Here is a 21,771-nt window from a genome sequence, read left to right on the forward strand (position 1 = left end):
CCATCCAATATTAAATTGGCTATGATATAACCGTGGCTGTGTATTCCCCTATATTCACTACAGTGGCTGGAAACATTGTTTTCATTCATAATTACTTGCATGGATTCACATCGCAAATCAATCAGCAAATAAAAAATTCAGATTCAAATTCTAGACATGCCCCTGTGTTTCTTGATGATCAATGCAGATTTATGCCAGTCTCCAGTAGAGATCCATTTCCTGGAGAGTTTAGGTGTAGGAGTTTAGTCATAATTATAACTTGTAACTTGTGGTAGAACTCCGACTTGTACCACGTGATCGCTGTACCACCTGACCACTGCAGATTCATTTGCCGTTGATAGTGTTGCCATAAAAACAATCAATCATCTCCTAATTACGGTAATTATTGCGACATCCAACCCTAATCAAACACACCTGAACAAGCTAATCAAGGTCTTCACGATTAGGCTATATGAGAAAACTACAGGCAAGTGATTTTCATTAGGGTTGGAATTACCCAGACCCCCAATTGGATCTTTAAAAACGCATTTTCAAAAAGTGTTTTGAACTCTTTTGATAGCGTTTGTTGTGGGACTCAGCTGATGTTTTGATGCAGCAACAGGGATTTTTCTTTGTAGTTTTGTGGTCCTTGCTGTCCGCCCCTCCTGACTCAGTAATTCAGTGCATCTTCGAGCAGAGTTGATTTTGAGATTGCAGGTCAAGAGGATGACAGCTCAAGTGTACTGCTCGTTTAGTGCTGTTTTATTGTGTCTGTCTGCTTGTTTGAGCACAACAGACGCTGGAGTCCTAGGTGAGAAGTTCTTTTAGCTTCATTACGCAGCCCGAAGAAGTGCATAAATAAAGTGCCTTACAAAATTTGATTTCAGACACATCTGCTTACAAAAATACAGTACATATGTCAAGTGGAAGTTCATCTTTGTATGTTGGTTTAGTGTTAATAATAAGCAAAGTATAAATATGCAAACTATCATAAGTTTCTGCATTTTTCATTGTACAACTAAAACCCATATAATCACTAATAGGCTTTTTTGTTTACTGTTAAACACAAACATTAGTGTTATAATATGGCTGCAAAATTGTTACCGGACTGTATCAATCCTGAGTTGAAACTTTTGCCTAAAGCTTTTTTGTTTTAAGAAATGCATAAGCCTACAATATAACGTGGGGAGCTAATTCTAACCGATAACTCTGCATTTTACATATATAGTGGGTTTAGAACTATATTTGTTTTATTTTCTGTTGAGTAGCTTATTAAAATGCTTAAAAGGAAAATGAGGGTGGTCATGGGGATGGCATTTTTGAAGATGTACACCAGTAAATTTGTATACAACATAGAAAGACTGATAGAAAGCATGGACATCAGTTAATATCACTAGTGGGGTAGGTTGTAACTGCACTCTCAGTCTTTGAAACCGATTGATGCCGTTTAGTGAAAAATGGTAGATTTCTAAGCTACTTGAATTGAAGCAGATAAATGTTTGAATATTATAAAGGGAGACTCATTGCAAAACCCCTGACTTGCAAATGCTGAAGCGAACTATTACAGCACTTCCTGGTCTCCCCTAATGATCCTCTTGAATCCTCTCCTGTAGTGTCTGGTCAGTGTCCGGCGACGCTGACGGTCGTGCCCTCCCGACGAGGGTGCACTTCTGATAGAGACTGCTCTGGAGGACACAAATGCTGTCAATTTCCCTGTGGGTCCGCGTGTGTGCCGCCTGTTTTCAGTGAGTTTTAATTATTGATGCATGCTATACGTCTTCCAGAAAAAAAACGCTGAAAAAATGTCTTCTGAGGAATTGCTAGTAAGTTTCACAAATAATTGCAAAGAAACCGCAAGTAACACATTGAACTAAACGTGAAACTATGAAGTAGATGGACTGAATATTCCGGTAAACCCTCCTACGATTTTTTTTTTTCTCTTTTTCATACAGTGTATGAGACATTCAGTATTCAGTGATGTAGTTTCTCTGTCATGTGTCTCTGTAACAGCAAAGCCAGGGGAGTGTCCAAGCACAAATTTTGGAGCAGGAATGTGTGCAGAGTTGTGTTCCTATGACAGTGACTGTCCGAACAATGAGAAATGCTGCTGCAATGGATGTGGACATCAGTGTATGAATCCATTTGCAGGTATTTGTTAGTGTTTGGGTCAGCTTCGTTTCATTTTGTCTTGTTTTATAATTAATCGTTCTCAATGTAAAGTATTCAGCCAATAGCACGGTTTAAAGCACAGGATGGCTTTACAAAATTAATTCATACGATTAATTAATACACTCATGATTAATAATTAAGAGGAATAAAACTTGGTATTTGGGTTTTGTGCTGTATCTGAGACTGAATGCCACTAAACAGACTGACTAAAGTTGACTATCTGGATCCATCCAGGAAAGCCTGCAGCCGAACCACCAAAGCCTCCAGGAAAGCCTGCAGTCGAACCACCAAAGCCTCCAGGAAAGCCTGCCGTCGAACCACCAAAGCCTCCAGGAAAGCCTGCCGTCGAACCACCAAAGCCTCCAGGAAAGCCTGCAGCCGAACCACCAAAGCCTCCAGGAAAGCCTGCCGTCGAACCACCAAAGCCTCCAGGAAAGCCTGCCGTCGAACCACCAAAGCCTCCAGGAAAGCCTGCTGTCGAACCACCAAAGCCTCCAGGAAAGCCTGCAGCCGAACCACCAAAGCCTCCAGGAAAGCCTGCAGTCGAACCACCAAAGCCTCCAGGAAAGCCTGCTGTCGAACCACCAAAGCCTCCAGGAAAGCCTGCAGCCGAACCACCAAAGCCTCCAGGAAAGCCTGCAGCCGAACCTCCAGGAAAGCCTTCTACCGAAGAGCCGGAGCCTTCTACCGAAGAGCCGGAGCCTTCTACCGAAGAGCCGGAGCCTTCTACCGAAGAGCCGGAGCCTTCTACCGAAGAGCCGGAGCCTTCTACCGAAGAGCCGGAGCCGGAGCCTTCTACCGAACCTGCTGAGCCAGAGCCTTCAGACGAACTGCCAGTGACGCCTGCAGTGGAACCCCCGAAGCCTCCTGTGAAGCCTGCGGCCGAACCCCCGAAGCCTCCTGTGAAGCCTGCGGCCGAACCCCCGAAGCCTCCAGTGAAGCCTGCGGCCGAACCCCCGAAGCCTCCTGTGAAGCCTGCGGCCGAACCCCCGAAGCCTCCTGTGAAGCCTGCGGCCGAACCGCCCAAGCCTCCAATGAAGCCTGCGGCCGAACCGCCCAAGCCTCCAATGAAGCCTGCGGGCGAACCTCCGAAGCCTGCAGCCGAACCTCCGAAGCCTCCTGTGAAGCCTGCAGCCGAACCGCCCAAGCCTCCAATGAAGCCTGCAGCCGAACCGCCCAAGCCTCCAATGAAGCCTGCAGCCGAACCGCCCAAGCCTCCAATGAAGCCTGCAGCCGAACCGCCCAAGCCTCCAATGAAGCCTGCAGCCGAACCGCCAAAGTCAACTTACCCTTATGGCCAATGTGGCTATGCATGCAGTTAACTGTGCTGATTTAACCATTGGATATATGGTGTTTTCCCTGTTTGTCACCAAATAAATCTCACACTTGTAAGACCATTTTCCTCTTTTTTTTTTTTAAGTGGGAAAACAAGGAATTAGATTTTTGTATTCCAGTGTTAGTTTGGCTGTTCTCTCACATAATGGCTCACTGGAATCAATGCATGAAATCCCACCCTACAAAGCCACGCCACCTTCAAAACGCTTGAACACACAGCAGAGTCTGTAAAGTCTCACAAGATGAAAGACTGCACTAAATTGACTCATGTCTAAAATGCATAACATTACAGTGATAATGAACGTAAACAACTTGCAGTGCTCTAGTTGTACCACCTGACTGATTCAGATTAATTTCGGTGTTGACATGGAAACGTCTGAATCCAAATGCCATGATTGGACGAAGAATTCTATTGATTGCTATAGGATGTGAAGTTTCAACCAGTACTGCCTATTGACCAATAGTCTTCTGCATTCTGAAGCATTTTAGTGAAATTGTGTCTTCTAGTGGTCATTTTAGGAAGTTGCAACTTCAAGCCTATTAACAGATGATCCCTTTAGTTACCTGTGACCAAATGAGTTCTGAATGCCTGTAATGCTGAGTTCACACTGCACAATTTTCAAAGTAGTCAGGTCACTGATCTTTTCACACTGCATGACTATCTGGGGTAACGTTCAGTTGCTGCTGTGTGCACACTGCACGATGCACCGACGACAGTTTCACACTGCATGACTATACAAAAGAAAGAATCGCTGACTGGTCTGCAAACTGCATTTCACAAGCAAACCCACGCGAGAAGTGATATGGAAATAACGCAAGATCACGCGTGTGTAAGACTGGAGTTCTCACTTGAGACTTAAATAGTTATTAAAAATGATAGCCTGCAAGAAGATTTGCAATCCAAATTGTCTGTACGTGCAAAGAGAGTTGGGGGCAAATAAATCATTTTACAATGTGCTACTGTTGCTGCTGGTCAAGCAAATGTTTGTGCTTTGTTTCTGTTAAAATACTGATATTCTGGTCTATAACTCTTCCCCGAACATCCCGCTGTCCTGTAGTTTTCAGTCAGAACACATTACCACAGCAGGATTTTGAATCGCAGACAGATCCACATATTTAACATGCCAAATATCTCACGGGCGTCGCCAACTCATCTGCGATTCTCTCAGATCGCGTCGTTGATAATTCACACTGCGTGAATTTCACTCGTGTGAACGAGCACCGATTAGCCTATGATTTCGGGCATTTGTTGGCGATCTCCTAGCCTGGTTAAAGCCAGACCATTCTCAGTAGTAACTGAGTTATGGTCTGGCAAAGCTTCATTAATAACTCATTTCCAAAGGGGCGTCACCAACGGACGTCGCTCAAATGCCTCTGGGCGCAATTGGATAGACCTAAAACCAATCAGAGCGATCGTCATCGTGTAAATTACACTACGCCATAAAAGTATGTACTCTTTTTGTGAAGAAAAGGTATTTACTTTTGAATGTGTAGCAAAAAAGTAGGCAAGCTTTGGGACATACTACTTCGTCATCTTTATCGGACGGATCTGTCGCGTGCATCCTGTCACGTAAACTGCCCTATCAATCATCTTGTCACAGTTAAAATCCTCTATTAAATCTAATTAAATTTCCTACAGTTCCGGAGAGAAATGTAGTAGCACGTTCATCTGCCAGTGGGTCTTTCATGGAGACTGTCCTCATGTGCTTGCAATTTGAATATAATAATGCATTTAAAAGTTGGTGCGCTTCACCAACGGACGTCGCTCAAATGCCTCTGGGCGCAATTGGATAGACCTAAAACCAATCAGAGCGATCGTCATTGTGTAGAGCCCGCCCCAACGTTTCTGATTGGTGCCGCGATTTCGACGGATTAGAAATGGGCTTGAATGAGCTCTTTGCCAGACTACTTGCAGAGCAAATCTAAATTTGCCGGAAGTTGTCTGGGTTTTCCCAGGCTAGCGATCTCCCAAAACCTGTCGGCGAATGAAAAATTGTTCAGTGTGAACTCTGCACTGATCCAGTAAAACAGCCCTTCAAATGAGTGATGCTAATTACCCAGATTTAGCTCATTACAAACAATCCAAGAGTCTGGAATAGAAGTGTAAAGTGCTTGATTTCTTGAACATCCTCACCTTTCTTGATTTTGACATGTTCTTTGGACACTGAACAAAAGAACATCCTTTATTTCAGTAATAAACTAATGATTTATCATCAAATTAAAAAAAGTTTCTCACAGTCATATTAACATACAATCTCTTGTGAAATAGATGAATTAATATTAATACAATATAAGGCCGCTTAAGAGCACTTAAAGACCAACTGAAGTGCCTTGAAACGCGCAGCATTTTTCAGTGTGTTGACGTAATATCCACTGAAACAGGGAGACAGGACGGGACATATTGAGCAGACTCAAACTGAGCTTGCTGACGTAGATGTGACGTGAGCAACCTGTCTGACAGTTGTAAGTCTTCTAGTAGCTGTGCCAAGAGAAATCTGAATCATTCCCTTACAAATCTTGCAGAGACGGAGAGAGTGAGTAGAGGGTGTCCATGAGCTAGGAGCAGGAGCAACTTTATGACTCTCTATGGGCTTCTGCCTTGACTTTATCGGACTGTATGCCTCCACGTCCCCCCGATTGACTGCGAGCTTCTACTCCTGTCTATACGGTAATTTCCAGAGAGTCGGGTGGTTATGACGCCATCGGTAGCCTATTTATACAAAAACTGCTTCTACGGGGCCATAACGTAAGATACAAGGCAATGGAGCCTTTTATACATTGTCGTGTTTCTTTAGAAATAAACAATGGACAAATAGAGTCTTTAAACGCCTCAGATGTAAAGTTATTCGCTGTCAAAGTGAAGCCAAAATGAATGTGAGTCAATGGAATGCTAACAGCAGGTGATGGCTTGTTAGCCAATGGCGGCCTTCAGGGATGGTACGCTATCCGAGAGCTGGATTACTCCCCTGAAGCTGTCCTGTACACTTCTTCGTCCTGTGCTCCGTGAAAATCAAAGCTAAAGAAACCTTTCTACACCTGAAACAAGAAACTATTAAATGCACGATTTCGAATATATGTGGTTTGTGTGTGATGTTCGTGCGATTTGGGGTATTTTCATATGACTAAAGAATGTTTACAGTATACATGCTAAGCAGGTGTAGCGATTAGCTGCATAAAAAAATTCTAAATATAACATATTTCAACCAACATCATTATATGACTAAACTCCATTTTAGATCGCGATCGGAAGATAATACAAATACTCTATGGTTGTTTAAAGGTGCATTGTGCAACATTTCATGTTAAAAATACCCGTTTTTCTAACCCATACATGCTTAAACAATTGCCTGATGGGCTGAATGAGCCCTTCTCTGATGATTGCGATTGCCTCTATAATCCTGTACAGTAAAATAAATAAGAGGGATTCGGGTCGGAATTTGAGACTGGGCGTGACGTCATGCGCGTTCAGTTGCAGTGTTGCAGTTTCGCTTGTCGCCAGAGGGGGCATAGTTCTGCAAAAACTCAGAGACTTTTGCAATGCACCTTTAAAGTGAGTTTTGAGTAAAAGTGTAATATTAATATTTTAAATTGTGTTATGTAGCTTGATGCTAATTGTTCCATATTCCATAATCCATAATCTTCCATGTTCCTAGCTTTGGAAGGAGCAGCCTATCTCTCTCGTCCCTTTATAAATTGTGGTCTTCATCCTTTAATGCCACAAACTTTAAGCTGACAAAGGAGTGACACTTTAAGGAGAAAGTGCTGTTATATCCCTAGGGTGGCTGTTCCCTGGCAAACGCCTGGCTGGCTAGCTCAAATGGTAGAGCATCAGACTTTTAATCTGAGGGTCCAGGGTTCCTGTTCAGGTGAAGGTTTGTTGCAGACCTCCCCTAATCTCTTGCTGTGCTCTTCCCAGCCTTTGAGGGAGATGGTCTTCCTCTCCGAGATAAGATGTAATGCTTGGTTACTAGGGACTTTAAGCAACAGCTGCTGATGGAATGGCAAAGGCAGCCGGAAGTAAGCGTTAACTGCCGTAGCTAAAGAGCGCAAAAATCACTAAGCAACAGTAAAGAGGACAACGTTGGGGTAATTTAATCATCAGACAAAATACCAAAAAAGGAGGTGATTTTTGAGCAAGAGAAGGGTTGCTTTTGGCATTTAATGATATACAGAAACGATTACAATGCCACATAACCTAAAACATAACATTAACTTTCTTAATCTGTCACGTAGTAACGACTACGGTAAATCAGCTGTTCTCCCGTAGTAGACGGTTACAGTAGAACGTCGCGAGGTAGCAGTTAATGTCGCGCGTGCGCAATAGAACGACAGAATGCCATTGCCGTTCCACCAGAGGCCGTTGCTTAAAGTCCCTACTGTCTAAGCAAGCAGTGGTGGGGGACTTTGAGAGAACTGAGCTGAAGCTTGCCGTTGACACTGTATGTGCAGGCCCGGGGTGAGTGGAAAGATTGCTTTCTCTGTGTAGCATTTACTACTCTGCGTTGTGCGGGCAGCATCCCCAGTCCAAATCCGGATCATGGCAGTCTTTTCGTGTAGGTGAAGACGTCGCTGAACTCCTTTTTGCCAACACAATATTTTCGCCGGGTTGATCCTCTGCTGCTCACATTGATCCACATTGATAGTTGGCCCCTGTGTTCTTTGATGCTCAAATCCAGAAATGAAAATAGCATGTGACTCACTGGCGGGAGTAGTCATGGCTGAGAGGTTAAGGCGATGGACTCGAAAACCATTGGGGTCTCTCCGCGCAGGTTCGAATCCTGCCGACTACGTGGCTCCTTCGTGTCACTTTGTCTATTTGCGACAGGAATTGTGACATCCAGGAGCTTTGTACGAGCTGCTCTTTTCTCTAACACGGAAAATTGGGCAACCCACATTTCTTTTCAAGCCTGAAGTGAGCAGGTTTTTGTGTAGGTGAAGACATTGTTAGTTTATAAATAAGTGTTTTGGCACACCTGTCCGAGTGGTGCTACAAATTCTTCTAAAATCTGATTTTATTTCGGGCATGTTAAATTAGCGTTCGACAAACGCGAACAAACTTTTATTTATGTACACTCACAATAACAATTAAATGTTGTGCTTTTGTAAAATAAAGAAAACAAACAGGGTGCGCTTTCTGCCGTCTCGTCACAGAAATGAACCAAAACTCTATAGGCTACTTGCCTCGGTCACGATATTATCTGATTATGCAATCCATATGAAACCATCCAATATTAAATTGGCTATGATATAACCGTGGCTGTGTATTCCCCTATATTCACTACAGTGGCTGGAAACATTGTTTTCATTCATAATTACTTGCATGGATTCACATCGCAAATCAATCAGCAAATAAAAAATTCAGATTCAAATTCTAGACATGCCCCTGTGTTTCTTGATGATCAATGCAGATTTATGCCAGTCTCCAGTAGAGATCCATTTCCTGGAGAGTTTAGGTGTAGGAGTTTAGTCATAATTATAACTTGTAACTTGTGGTAGAACTCCGACTTGTACCACGTGATCGCTGTACCACCTGACCACTGCAGATTCATTTGCCGTTGATAGTGTTGCCATAAAAACAATCAATCATCTCCTAATTACGGTAATTATTGCGACATCCAACCCTAATCAAACACACCTGAACAAGCTAATCAAGGTCTTCACGATTAGGCTATATGAGAAAACTACAGGCAAGTGATTTTCATTAGGGTTGGAATTACCCAGACCCCCAATTGGATCTTTAAAAACGCATTTTCAAAAAGTGTTTTGAACTCTTTTGATAGCGTTTGTTGTGGGACTCAGCTGATGTTTTGATGCAGCAACAGGGATTTTTCTTTGTAGTTTTGTGGTCCTTGCTGTCCGCCCCTCCTGACTCAGTAATTCAGTGCATCTTCGAGCAGAGTTGATTTTGAGATTGCAGGTCAAGAGGATGACAGCTCAAGTGTACTGCTCGTTTAGTGCTGTTTTATTGTGTCTGTCTGCTTGTTTGAGCACAACAGACGCTGGAGTCCTAGGTGAGAAGTTCTTTTAGCTTCATTACGCAGCCCGAAGAAGTGCATAAATAAAGTGCCTTACAAAATTTGATTTCAGACACATCTGCTTACAAAAATACAGTACATATGTCAAGTGGAAGTTCATCTTTGTATGTTGGTTTAGTGTTAATAATAAGCAAAGTATAAATATGCAAACTATCATAAGTTTCTGCATTTTTCATTGTACAACTAAAACCCATATAATCACTAATAGGCTTTTTTGTTTACTGTTAAACACAAACATTAGTGTTATAATATGGCTGCAAAATTGTTACCGGACTGTATCAATCCTGAGTTGAAACTTTTGCCTAAAGCTTTTTTGTTTTAAGAAATGCATAAGCCTACAATATAACGTGGGGAGCTAATTCTAACCGATAACTCTGCATTTTACATATATAGTGGGTTTAGAACTATATTTGTTTTATTTTCTGTTGAGTAGCTTATTAAAATGCTTAAAAGGAAAATGAGGGTGGTCATGGGGATGGCATTTTTGAAGATGTACACCAGTAAATTTGTATACAACATAGAAAGACTGATAGAAAGCATGGACATCAGTTAATATCACTAGTGGGGTAGGTTGTAACTGCACTCTCAGTCTTTGAAACCGATTGATGCCGTTTAGTGAAAAATGGTAGATTTCTAAGCTACTTGAATTGAAGCAGATAAATGTTTGAATATTATAAAGGGAGACTCATTGCAAAACCCCTGACTTGCAAATGCTGAAGCGAACTATTACAGCACTTCCTGGTCTCCCCTAATGATCCTCTTGAATCCTCTCCTGTAGTGTCTGGTCAGTGTCCGGCGACGCTGACGGTCGTGCCCTCCCGACGAGGGTGCACTTCTGATAGAGACTGCTCTGGAGGACACAAATGCTGTCAATTTCCCTGTGGGTCCGCGTGTGTGCCGCCTGTTTTCAGTGAGTTTTAATTATTGATGCATGCTATACGTCTTCCAGAAAAAAAACGCTGAAAAAATGTCTTCTGAGGAATTGCTAGTAAGTTTCACAAATAATTGCAAAGAAACCGCAAGTAACACATTGAACTAAACGTGAAACTATGAAGTAGATGGACTGAATATTCCGGTAAACCCTCCTACGATTTTTTTTTTCTCTTTTTCATACAGTGTATGAGACATTCAGTATTCAGTGATGTAGTTTCTCTGTCATGTGTCTCTGTAACAGCAAAGCCAGGGGAGTGTCCAAGCACAAATTTTGGAGCAGGAATGTGTGCAGAGTTGTGTTCCTATGACAGTGACTGTCCGAACAATGAGAAATGCTGCTGCAATGGATGTGGACATCAGTGTATGAATCCATTTGCAGGTATTTGTTAGTGTTTGGGTCAGCTTCGTTTCATTTTGTCTTGTTTTATAATTAATCGTTCTCAATGTAAAGTATTCAGCCAATAGCACGGTTTAAAGCACAGGATGGCTTTACAAAATTAATTCATACGATTAATTAATACACTCATGATTAATAATTAAGAGGAATAAAACTTGGTATTTGGGTTTTGTGCTGTATCTGAGACTGAATGCCACTAAACAGACTGACTAAAGTTGACTATCTGGATCCATCCAGGAAAGCCTGCAGCCGAACCACCAAAGCCTCCAGGAAAGCCTGCAGTCGAACCACCAAAGCCTCCAGGAAAGCCTGCCGTCGAACCACCAAAGCCTCCAGGAAAGCCTGCTGTCGAACCACCAAAGCCTCCAGGAAAGCCTGCAGCCGAACCACCAAAGCCTCCAGGAAAGCCTGCCGTCGAACCACCAAAGCCTCCAGGAAAGCCTGCAGTCGAACCACCAAAGCCTCCAGGAAAGCCTGCAGTCGAACCACCAAAGCCTCCAGGAAAGCCTGCTGTCGAACCACCAAAGCCTCCAGGAAAGCCTGCAGCCGAACCACCAAAGCCTCCAGGAAAGCCTGCAGCCGAACCTCCAGGAAAGCCTGCAGCCGAACCTCCAGGAAAGCCTGCAGCCGAACCTCCGGAGCCTTCTACCGAAGAGCCGGAGCCTTCTACCGAAGAGCCGGAGCCTTCTACAGAACTGCCGGAGCCTTCTACTGAACTGCCTGAGCCGGAGCCTTCTACCGAACCTCCTGAGCCAGAGCCTTCAGACGAACTGCCAGTGACGCCTGCAGTGGAACCCCCGAAGCCTCCTGTGAAGCCTGCGGCCGAACCCCCGAAGCCTCCTGTGAAGCCTGCGGCCGAACCCCCGAAGCCTCCTGTGAAGCCTGCAGCCGAACCGCCCAAGCCTCCAATGAAGCCTGCGGCCGAACCGCCCAAGCCTCCAATGAAGCCTGCGGCCGAACCGCCCAAGCCTCCAATGAAGCCTGCGGGCGAACCTCCGAAGCCTGCAGCCGAACCTCCGAAGCCTCCTGTGAAGCCTGCAGCCGAACCGCCCAAGCCTCCAATGAAGCCTGCAGCCGAACCGCCCAAGCCTCCAATGAAGCCTGCAGCCGAACCGCCCAAGCCTCCAATGAAGCCTGCAGCCGAACCGCCCAAGCCTCCAATGAAGCCTGCAGCCGAACCGCCAAAGTCAACTTACCCTTATGGCCAATGTGGCTATGCATGCAGTTAACTGTGCTGATTTAACCATTGGATATATGGTGTTTTCCCTGTTTGTCACCAAATAAATCTCACACTTGTAAGACCATTTTCCTCTCTTTTTTTTTTTTAAGTGGGAAAACAAGGAATTAGATTTTTGTATTCCAGTGTTAGTTTGGCTGTTCTCTCACATAATGGCTCACTGGAATCAATGCATGAAATCCCACCCTACAAAGCCACGCCACCTTCAAAACGCTTGAACACACAGCAGAGTCTGTAAAGTCTCACAAGATGAAAGACTGCACTAAATTGACTCATGTCTAAAATGCATAACATTACAGTGATAATGAACGTAAACAACTTGCAGTGCTCTAGTTGTACCACCTGACTGATTCAGATTAATTTCGGTGTTGACATGGAAACGTCTGAATCCAAATGCCATGATTGGACGAAGAATTCTATTGATTGCTATAGGATGTGAAGTTTCAACCAGTACTGCCTATTGACCAATAGTCTTCTGCATTCTGAAGCATTTTAGTGAAATTGTGTCTTCTAGTGGTCATTTTAGGAAGTTGCAACTTCAAGCCTATTAACAGATGATCCCTTTAGTTACCTGTGACCAAATGAGTTCTGAATGCCTGTAATGCTGAGTTCACACTGCACAATTTTCAAAGTAGTCAGGTCACTGATCTTTTCACACTGCATGACTATCTGGGGTAACGTTCAGTTGCTGCTGTGTGCACACTGCACGATGCACCGACGACAGTTTCACACTGCATGACTATACAAAAGAAAGAATCGCTGACTGGTCTGCAAACTGCATTTCACAAGCAAACCCACGCGAGAAGTGATATGGAAATAACGCAAGATCACGCGTGTGTAAGACTGGAGTTCTCACTTGAGACTTAAATAGTTATTAAAAATGATAGCCTGCAAGAAGATTTGCAATCCAAATTGTCTGTACGTGCAAAGAGAGTTGGGGGCAAATAAATCATTTTACAATGTGCTACTGTTGCTGCTGGTCAAGCAAATGTTTGTGCTTTGTTTCTGTTAAAATACTGATATTCTGGTCTATAACTCTTCCCCGAACATCCCGCTGTCCTGTAGTTTTCAGTCAGAACACATTACCACAGCAGGATTTTGAATCGCAGACAGATCCACATATTTAACATGCCAAATATCTCACGGGCGTCGCCGACTCATCTGCGATTCTCTCAGATCGCGTCGTTGATAATTCACACTGCGTGAATTTCACTCGTGTGAACGAGCACCGATTAGCCTATGATTTCGGGCATTTGTTGGCGATCTCCTAGCCTGGTTAAAGCCAGACCATTCTCAGTAGTAACTGAGTTATGGTCTGGCAAAGCTTCATTAATAACTCATTTCCAAAGGGGCGTCACCAACGGACGTCGCTCAAATGCCTCTGGGCGCAATTGGATAGACCTAAAACCAATCAGAGCGATCGTCATCGTGTAAATTACACTACGCCATAAAAGTATGTACTCTTTTTGTGAAGAAAAGGTATTTACTTTTGAATGTGTAGCAAAAAAGTAGGCAAGCTTTGGGACATACTACTTCGTCATCTTTATCGGACGGATCTGTCGCGTGCATCCTGTCACGTAAACTGCCCTATCAATCATCTTGTCACAGTTAAAATCCTCTATTAAATCTAATTAAATTTCCTACAGTTCCGGAGAGAAATGTAGTAGCACGTTCATCTGCCAGTGGGTCTTTCATGGAGACTGTCCTCATGTGCTTGCAATTTGAATATAATAATGCATTTAAAAGTTGGTGCGCTTCACCAACGGACGTCGCTCAAATGCCTCTGGGCGCAATTGGATAGACCTAAAACCAATCAGAGCGATCGTCATTGTGTAGAGCCCGCCCCAACGTTTCTGATTGGTGCCGCGATTTCGACGGATTAGAAATGGGCTTGAATGAGCTCTTTGCCAGACTACTTGCAGAGCAAATCTAAATTTGCCGGAAGTTGTCTGGGTTTTCCCAGGCTAGCGATCTCCCAAAACCTGTCGGCGAATGAAAAATTGTTCAGTGTGAACTCTGCACTGATCCAGTAAAACAGCCCTTCAAATGAGTGATGCTAATTACCCAGATTTAGCTCATTACAAACAATCCAAGAGTCTGGAATAGAAGTGTAAAGTGCTTGATTTCTTGAACATCCTCACCTTTCTTGATTTTGACATGTTCTTTGGACACTGAACAAAAGAACATCCTTTATTTCAGTAATAAACTAATGATTTATCATCAAATTAAAAAAAGTTTCTCACAGTCATATTAACATACAATCTCTTGTGAAATAGATGAATTAATATTAATACAATATAAGGCCGCTTAAGAGCACTTAAAGACCAACTGAAGTGCCTTGAAACGCGCAGCATTTTTCAGTGTGTTGACGTAATATCCACTGAAACAGGGAGACAGGACGGGACATATTGAGCAGACTCAAACTGAGCTTGCTGACGTAGATGTGACGTGAGCAACCTGTCTGACAGTTGTAAGTCTTCTAGTAGCTGTGCCAAGAGAAATCTGAATCATTCCCTTACAAATCTTGCAGAGACGGAGAGAGTGAGTAGAGGGTGTCCATGAGCTAGGAGCAGGAGCAACTTTATGACTCTCTATGGGCTTCTGCCTTGACTTTATCGGACTGTATGCCTCCACGTCCCCCCGATTGACTGCGAGCTTCTACTCCTGTCTATACGGTAATTTCCAGAGAGTCGGGTGGTTATGACGCCATCGGTAGCCTATTTATACAAAAACTGCTTCTACGGGGCCATAACGTAAGATACAAGGCAATGGAGCCTTTTATACATTGTCGTGTTTCTTTAGAAATAAACAATGGACAAATAGAGTCTTTAAACGCCTCAGATGTAAAGTTATTCGCTGTCAAAGTGAAGCCAAAATGAATGTGAGTCAATGGAATGCTAACAGCAGGTGATGGCTTGTTAGCCAATGGCGGCCTTCAGGGATGGTACGCTATCCGAGAGCTGGATTACTCCCCTGAAGCTGTCCTGTACACTTCTTCGTCCTGTGCTCCGTGAAAATCAAAGCTAAAGAAACCTTTCTACACCTGAAACAAGAAACTATTAAATGCACGATTTCGAATATATGTGGTTTGTGTGTGATGTTCGTGCGATTTGGGGTATTTTCATATGACTAAAGAATGTTTACAGTATACATGCTAAGCAGGTGTAGCGATTAGCTGCATAAAAAAATTCTAAATATAACATATTTCAACCAACATCATTATATGACTAAACTCCATTTTAGATCGCGATCGGAAGATAATACAAATACTCTATGGTTGTTTAAAGGTGCATTGTGCAACATTTCATGTTAAAAATACCCGTTTTTCTAACCCATACATGCTTAAACAATTGCCTGATGGGCTGAATGAGCCCTTCTCTGATGATTGCGATTGCCTCTATAATCCTGTACAGTAAAATAAATAAGAGGGATTCGGGTCGGAATTTGAGACTGGGCGTGACGTCATGCCCGTTCAGTTGCAGTGTTGCAGTTTCGCTTGTCGCCAGAGGGGGCATAGTTCTGCAAAAACTCAGAGACTTTTGCAATGCACCTTTAAAGTGAGTTTTGAGTAAAAGTGTAATATTAATATTTTAAATTGTGTTATGTAGCTTGATGCTAATTGTTCCATATTCCATAATCCATAATCTTCCATGTTCCTAGCTTTGGAAGGAGCAGCCTATCTCTCTCGTCCCTTTATAAATTGTGGTCTTCATCCTTTAATGCCACAAACTTTAAGCTGACAAAGGAGTGACACTTTAAGGAGAAAGTGCTGTTATATCCCTAGGGTGGCTGTTCCCTGGCAAACGCCTGGCTGGCTAGCTCAAATGGTAGAGCATCAGACTTTTAATCTGAGGGTCCAGGGTTCCTGTTCAGGTGAAGGTTTGTTGCAGACCTCCCCTAATCTCTTGCTGTGCTCTTCCCAGCCTTTGAGGGAGATGGTCTTCCTCTCCGAGATAAGATGTAATGCTTGGTTACTAGGGACTTTAAGCAACAGCTGCTGATGGAATGGCAAAGGCAGCCGGAAGTAAGCGTTAACTGCCGTAGCTAAAGAGCGCAAAAATCACTAAGCAACAGTAAAGAGGACAACGTTGGGGTAATTTAATCATCAGACAAAATACCAAAAAAGGAGGTGATTTTTGAGCAAGAGAAGGGTTGCTTTTGGCATTTAATGATATACAGAAACGATTACAATGCCACATAACCTAAAACATAACATTAACTTTCTTAATCTGTCACGTAGTAACGACTACGGTAAATCAGCTGTTCTCCCGTAGTAGACGGTTACAGTAGAACGTCGCGAGGTAGCAGTTAATGTCGCGCGTGCGCAATAGAACGACAGAATGCCATTGCCGTTCCACCAGAGGCCGTTGCTTAAAGTCCCTACTGTCTAAGCAAGCAGTGGTGGGGGACTTTGAGAGAACTGAGCTGAAGCTTGCTGTTGACACTGTATGTGCAGGCCCGGGGTGAGTGGAAAGATTGCTTTCTCTGTGTAGCATTTACTACTCTGCGTTGTGCGGGCAGCATCCCCAGTCCAAATCCGGATCATGGCAGTCTTTTCGTGTAGGTGAAGACGTCGCTGAACTCCTTTTTGCCAACACAATATTTTCGCCGGGTTGATCCTCTGCTGCTCACATTGATCCACATTGATAGTTGGCCCCTGTGTTCTTTGATGCTCAAATCCAGAAATGAAAATAGCATGTGACTCACTGGCGGGAGTAGTCATGGCTGAGAGGTTAAGGCGATGGACTCGAAAACCATTGGGGTCTCTCCGCGCAGGTTCGAATCCTGCCGACTACGTGGCTCCTTCGTGTCACTTTGTCTATTTGCGACAGGAATTGTGACATCCAGGAGCTTTGTACGAGCTGCTCTTTTCTCTAACACGGAAAATTGGGCAACCCACATTTCTTTTCAAGCCTGAAGTGAGCAGGTTTTTGTGTAGGTGAAGACATTGTTAGTTTATAAATAAGTGTTTTGGCACACCTGTCCGAGTGGTGCTACAAATTCTTCTAAAATCTGATTTTATTTCGGGCATGTTAAATTAGCGTTCGACAAACGCGAACAAACTTTTATTTATGTACACTCACTCTAACAATTAAATGTTGTGCTTTTGTAAAATAAAGAAAACAAACAGGGTGCGCTTTCTGCCGTCTCGTCACAGAAATGAACCAAAACTCTATAGGCTACTTGCCTCGGTCACGATATTATCTGATTATGCAATCCATATGAAACCATCCAATATTAAATTGGCTATGATATAACCGTGGCTGTGTATTCCCCTATATTCACTACAGTGGCTGGAAACATTGTTTTCATTCATAATTACTTGCATGGATTCACATCGCAAATCAATCAGCAAATAAAAAATTCAGATTCAAATTCTAGACATGCCCCTGTGTTTCTTGATGATCAATGCAGATTTATGCCAGTCTCCAGTAGAGATCCATTTCCTGGAGAGTTTAGGTGTAGGAGTTTAGTCATAATTATAACTTGTAACTTGTGGTAGAACTCCGACTTGTACCACGTGATCGCTGTACCACCTGACCACTGCAGATCCATTTGCCGTTGATAGTGTTGCCATAAAAACAATCAATCATCTCCTAATTACGGTAATTATTGCGACATCCAACCCTAATCAAACACACCTGAACAAGCTAATCAAGGTCTTCACGATTAGGCTATATGAGAAAACTACAGGCAAGTGATTTTCATTAGGGTTGGAATTACCCAGACCCCCAATTGGATCTTTAAAAACGCATTTTCAAAAAGTGTTTTGAACTCTTTTGATAGCGTTTGTTGTGGGACTCAGCTGATGTTTTGATGCAGCAACAGGGATTTTTCTTTGTAGTTTTGTGGTCCTTGCTGTCCGCCCCTCCTGACTCAGTAATTCAGTGCATCTTTGAGCAGAGTTGATTTTGAGACTGCAGGTCAAGAGGATGACAGCTCAAGTGTACTGCTCGTTTAGTGCTGTTTTATTGTGTCTGTCTGCTTGTTTGAGCACAACAGACGCTGGAGTCCTAGGTGAGAAGTTCTTTTAGCTTCATTACGCAGCCCGAAGAAGTGCATAAATAAAGTGCCTTACAAAATTTGATTTCAGACACATCTGCTTACAAAAATACAGTACATATGTCAAGTGGAAGTTCATCTTTGTATGTTGGTTTAGTGTTAATAATAAGCAAAGTATAAATATGCAAACTATCATAAGTTTCTGCATTTTTCATTGTACAACTAAAACCCATATAATCACTAATAGGCTTTTTTGTTTACTGTTAAACACAAACATTAGTGTTATAATATGGCTGCAAAATTGTTACCGGACTGTATCAATCCTGAGTTGAAACTTTTGCCTAAAGCTTTTTTGTTTTAAGAAATGCATAAGCCTACAATATAACGTGGGGAGCTAATTCTAACCGATAACTCTGCATTTTACATATATAGTGGGTTTAGAACTATATTTGTTTTATTTTCTGTTGAGTAGCTTATTAAAATGCTTAAAAGGAAAATGAGGGTGGTCATGGGGATGGCATTTTTGAAGATGTACACCAGTAAATTTGTATACAACATAGAAAGACTGATAGAAAGCATGGACATCAGTTAATATCACTAGTGGGGTAGGTTGTAACTGCACTCTCAGTCTTTGAAACCGATTGATGCCGTTTAGTGAAAAATGGTAGATTTCTAAGCTACTTGAATTGAAGCAGATAAATGTTTGAATATTATAAAGGGAGACTCATTGCAAAACCCCTGACTTGCAAATGCTGAAGCGAACTATTACAGCACTTCCTGGTCTCCCCTAATGATCCTCTTGAATCCTCTCCTGTAGTGTCTGGTCAGTGTCCGGCGACGCTGACGGTCGTGCCCTCCCGACGAGGGTGCACTTCTGATAGAGACTGCTCTGGAGGACACAAATGCTGTCAATTTCCCTGTGGGTCCGCGTGTGTGCCGCCTGTTTTCAGTGAGTTTTAATTATTGATGCATGCTATACGTCTTCCAGAAAAAAAACGCTGAAAAAATGTCTTCACTGAGGAATTGCTAGTAAGTTTCACAAATAATTGCAAAGAAACCGCAAGTAACACATTGAACTAAACGTGAAACTATGAAGTAGATGGACTGAATATTCCGGTAAACCCTCCTACGATTTTTTTTTTCTCTTTTTCATACAGTGTATGAGACATTCAGTATTCAGTGATGTAGTTTCTCTGTCATGTGTCTCTGTAACAGCAAAGCCAGGGGAGTGTCCAAGCACAAATTTTGGAGCAGGAATGTGTGCAGAGTTGTGTTCCTATGACAGTGACTGTCCGAACAATGAGAAATGCTGCTGCAATGGATGTGGACATCAGTGTATGAATCCATTTGCAGGTATTTGTTAGTGTTTGGGTCAGCTTCGTTTCATTTTGTCTTGTTTTATAATTAATCGTTCTCAATGTAAAGTATTCAGCCAATAGCACGGTTTAAAGCACAGGATGGCTTTACAAAATTAATTCATACGATTAATTAATACACTCATGATTAATAATTAAGAGGAATAAAACTTGGTATTTGGGTTTTGTGCTGTATCTGAGACTGAATGCCACTAAACAGACTGACTAAAGTTGACTATCTGGATCCATCCAGGAAAGCCTGCAGTCGAACCACCAAAGCCTCCAGGAAAGCCTGCAGTCGAACCACCAAAGCCTCCAGGAAAGCCTGCTGTCGAACCACCAAAGCCTCCAGGAAAGCCTGCAGCCGAACCACCAAAGCCTCCAGGAAAGCCTGCCGTCGAACCACCAAAGCCTCCAGGAAAGCCTGCAGTCGAACCACCAAAGCCTCCAGGAAAGCCTGCAGTCGAACCACCAAAGCCTCCAGGAAAGCCTGCTGTCGAACCACCAAAGCCTCCAGGAAAGCCTGCAGCCGAACCACCAAAGCCTCCAGGAAAGCCTGCAGCCGAACCTCCAGGAAAGCCTGCAGCCGAACCTCCAGGAAAGCCTGCAGCCGAACCTCCGGAGCCTTCTACCGAAGAGCCGGAGCCTTCTACCGAAGAGCCGGAGCCTTCTACAGAACTGCCGGAGCCTTCTACTGAACTGCCTGAGCCGGAGCCTTCTACCGAACCTCCTGAGCCAGAGCCTTCAGACGAACTGCCAGTGACGCCTGCAGTGGAACCCCCGAAGCCTCCTGTGAAGCCTGCGGCCGAACCCCCGAAGCCTCCTGTGAAGCCTGCGGCCGAACCCCCGAAGCCTCCTGTGAAGCCTGCAGCCGAACCGCCCAAGCCTCCAATGAAGCCTGCGGCCGAACCGCCCAAGCCTCCAATGAAGCCTGCGGCCGAACCGCCCAAGCCTCCAATGAAGCCTGCGGGCGAACCTCCGAAGCCTGCAGCCGAACCTCCGAAGCCTCCTGTGAAGCCTGCAGCCGAACCGCCCAAGCCTCCAATGAAGCCTGCAGCCGAACCGCCCAAGCCTCCAATGAAGCCTGCAGCCGAACCGCCCAAGCCTCCAATGAAGCCTGCAGCCGAACCGCCCAAGCCTCCAATGAAGCCTGCAGCCGAACCGCCAAAGTCAACTTACCCTTATGGCCAATGTGGCTATGCATGCAGTTAACTGTGCTGATTTAACCATTGGATATATGGTGTTTTCCCTGTTTGTCACCAAATAAATCTCACACTTGTAAGACCATTTTCCTCTTTTTTTTTTTTAAGTGGGAAAACAAGGAATTAGATTTTTGTATTCCAGTGTTAGTTTGGCTGTTCTCTCACATAATGGCTCACTGGAATCAATGCATGAAATCCCACCCTACAAAGCCACGCCACCTTCAAAACGCTTGAACACACAGCAGAGTCTGTAAAGTCTCACAAGATGAAAGACTGCACTAAATTGACTCATGTCTAAAATGCATAACATTACAGTGATAATGAACGTAAACAACTTGCAGTGCTCTAGTTGTACCACCTGACTGATTCAGATTAATTTCGGTGTTGACATGGAAACGTCTGAATCCAAATGCCATGATTGGACGAAGAATTCTATTGATTGCTATAGGATGTGAAGTTTCAACCAGTACTGCCTATTGACCAATAGTCTTCTGCATTCTGAAGCATTTTAGTGAAATTGTGTCTTCTAGTGGTCATTTTAGGAAGTTGCAACTTCAAGCCTATTAACAGATGATCCCTTTAGTTACCTGTGACCAAATGAGTTGTGAATGCCTGTAATGCTGAGTTCACACTGCACAATTTTCAAAGTAGTCAGGTCACTGATCTTTTCACACTGCATGACTATCTGGGGTAACGTTCAGTTGCTGCTGTGTGCACACTGCACGATGCACCGACGACAGTTTCACACTGCATGACTATACAAAAGAAAGAATCGCTGACTGGTCTGCAAACTGCATTTCACAAGCAAACCCACGCGAGAAGTGATATGGAAATAACGCAAGATCACGCGTGTGTAAGACTGGAGTTCTCACTTGAGACTTAAATAGTTATTAAAAATGATAGCCTGCAAGAAGATTTGCAATCCAAATTGTCTGTACGTGCAAAGAGAGTTGGGGGCAAATAAATCATTTTACAATGTGCTACTGTTGCTGCTGGTCAAGCAAATGTTTGTGCTTTGTTTCTGTTAAAATACTGATATTCTGGTCTATAACTCTTCCCCGAACATCCCGCTGTCCTGTAGTTTTCAGTCAGAACACATTACCACAGCAGGATTTTGAATCGCAGA

General features: G+C 43.5%; 3 protein-coding genes across 34 annotated transcripts; all 3 read left to right on the top strand.

Annotated features, from left to right (window-relative positions):
* The first annotated feature begins 377 nt into the window (after window positions 1-377).
* Window positions 378-3,545, top strand: LOC308692920 (uncharacterized protein). Of its 17 annotated transcripts, none has more exons than XM_081369515.1 (5): window positions 450-790; window positions 1,593-1,724; window positions 1,990-2,127; window positions 2,383-3,228; window positions 3,316-3,545. In XM_081369515.1, the coding sequence occupies exons 1-5, from the start codon at window positions 706-708 to the stop codon at window positions 3,468-3,470; spliced, it is 1,356 nt and encodes a 451-aa protein (XP_081225641.1). In that variant the 5' UTR covers window positions 450-705; the 3' UTR covers window positions 3,471-3,545. The 17 variants fall into 17 exon arrangements, with proteins under 17 accessions (XP_081225636.1, XP_081225627.1, XP_081225641.1 ...); XM_081369506.1 differs by having other exon boundaries at window positions 2,383-3,194; window positions 3,250-3,545; XM_081369508.1 differs by having other exon boundaries at window positions 2,383-3,161; window positions 3,250-3,545.
* A 5,470-nt stretch (window positions 3,546-9,015) lies between these two features.
* LOC308692532 (uncharacterized protein) lies at window positions 9,016-12,152 on the top strand. Of its 9 annotated transcripts, none has more exons than XM_081368621.1 (4): window positions 9,016-9,494; window positions 10,297-10,428; window positions 10,693-10,830; window positions 11,086-12,152. In XM_081368621.1, the coding sequence occupies exons 1-4, from the start codon at window positions 9,410-9,412 to the stop codon at window positions 12,075-12,077; spliced, it is 1,347 nt and encodes a 448-aa protein (XP_081224747.1). In that variant the 5' UTR covers window positions 9,016-9,409; the 3' UTR covers window positions 12,078-12,152. The 9 variants fall into 9 exon arrangements, with proteins under 9 accessions (XP_081224747.1, XP_081224749.1, XP_081224750.1 ...); XM_081368623.1 differs by having other exon boundaries at window positions 9,135-9,494; window positions 11,119-12,152; XM_081368624.1 differs by having other exon boundaries at window positions 9,169-9,494; window positions 11,152-12,152.
* Window positions 12,153-17,723: 5,571 nt separating this feature from the next.
* Window positions 17,724-20,730, top strand: LOC308692903 (uncharacterized protein). Of its 8 annotated transcripts, none has more exons than XM_081369406.1 (5): window positions 17,782-18,103; window positions 18,906-19,037; window positions 19,304-19,441; window positions 19,697-20,466; window positions 20,567-20,730. In XM_081369406.1, the coding sequence occupies exons 1-5, from the start codon at window positions 18,019-18,021 to the stop codon at window positions 20,588-20,590; spliced, it is 1,149 nt and encodes a 382-aa protein (XP_081225532.1). In that variant the 5' UTR covers window positions 17,782-18,018; the 3' UTR covers window positions 20,591-20,730. The 8 variants fall into 8 exon arrangements, with proteins under 8 accessions (XP_081225527.1, XP_081225528.1, XP_081225532.1 ...); XM_081369405.1 differs by having other exon boundaries at window positions 20,581-20,730; XM_081369404.1 differs by having other exon boundaries at window positions 19,697-20,430; window positions 20,482-20,730.
* Window positions 20,731-21,771: the final 1,041 nt, after the last annotated feature.

Source organism: Scardinius erythrophthalmus (assembly GCF_964197995.2).
Source record: "Scardinius erythrophthalmus genome assembly, chromosome: 6".
NCBI lineage: Eukaryota > Metazoa > Chordata > Actinopteri > Cypriniformes > Leuciscidae > Scardinius > Scardinius erythrophthalmus.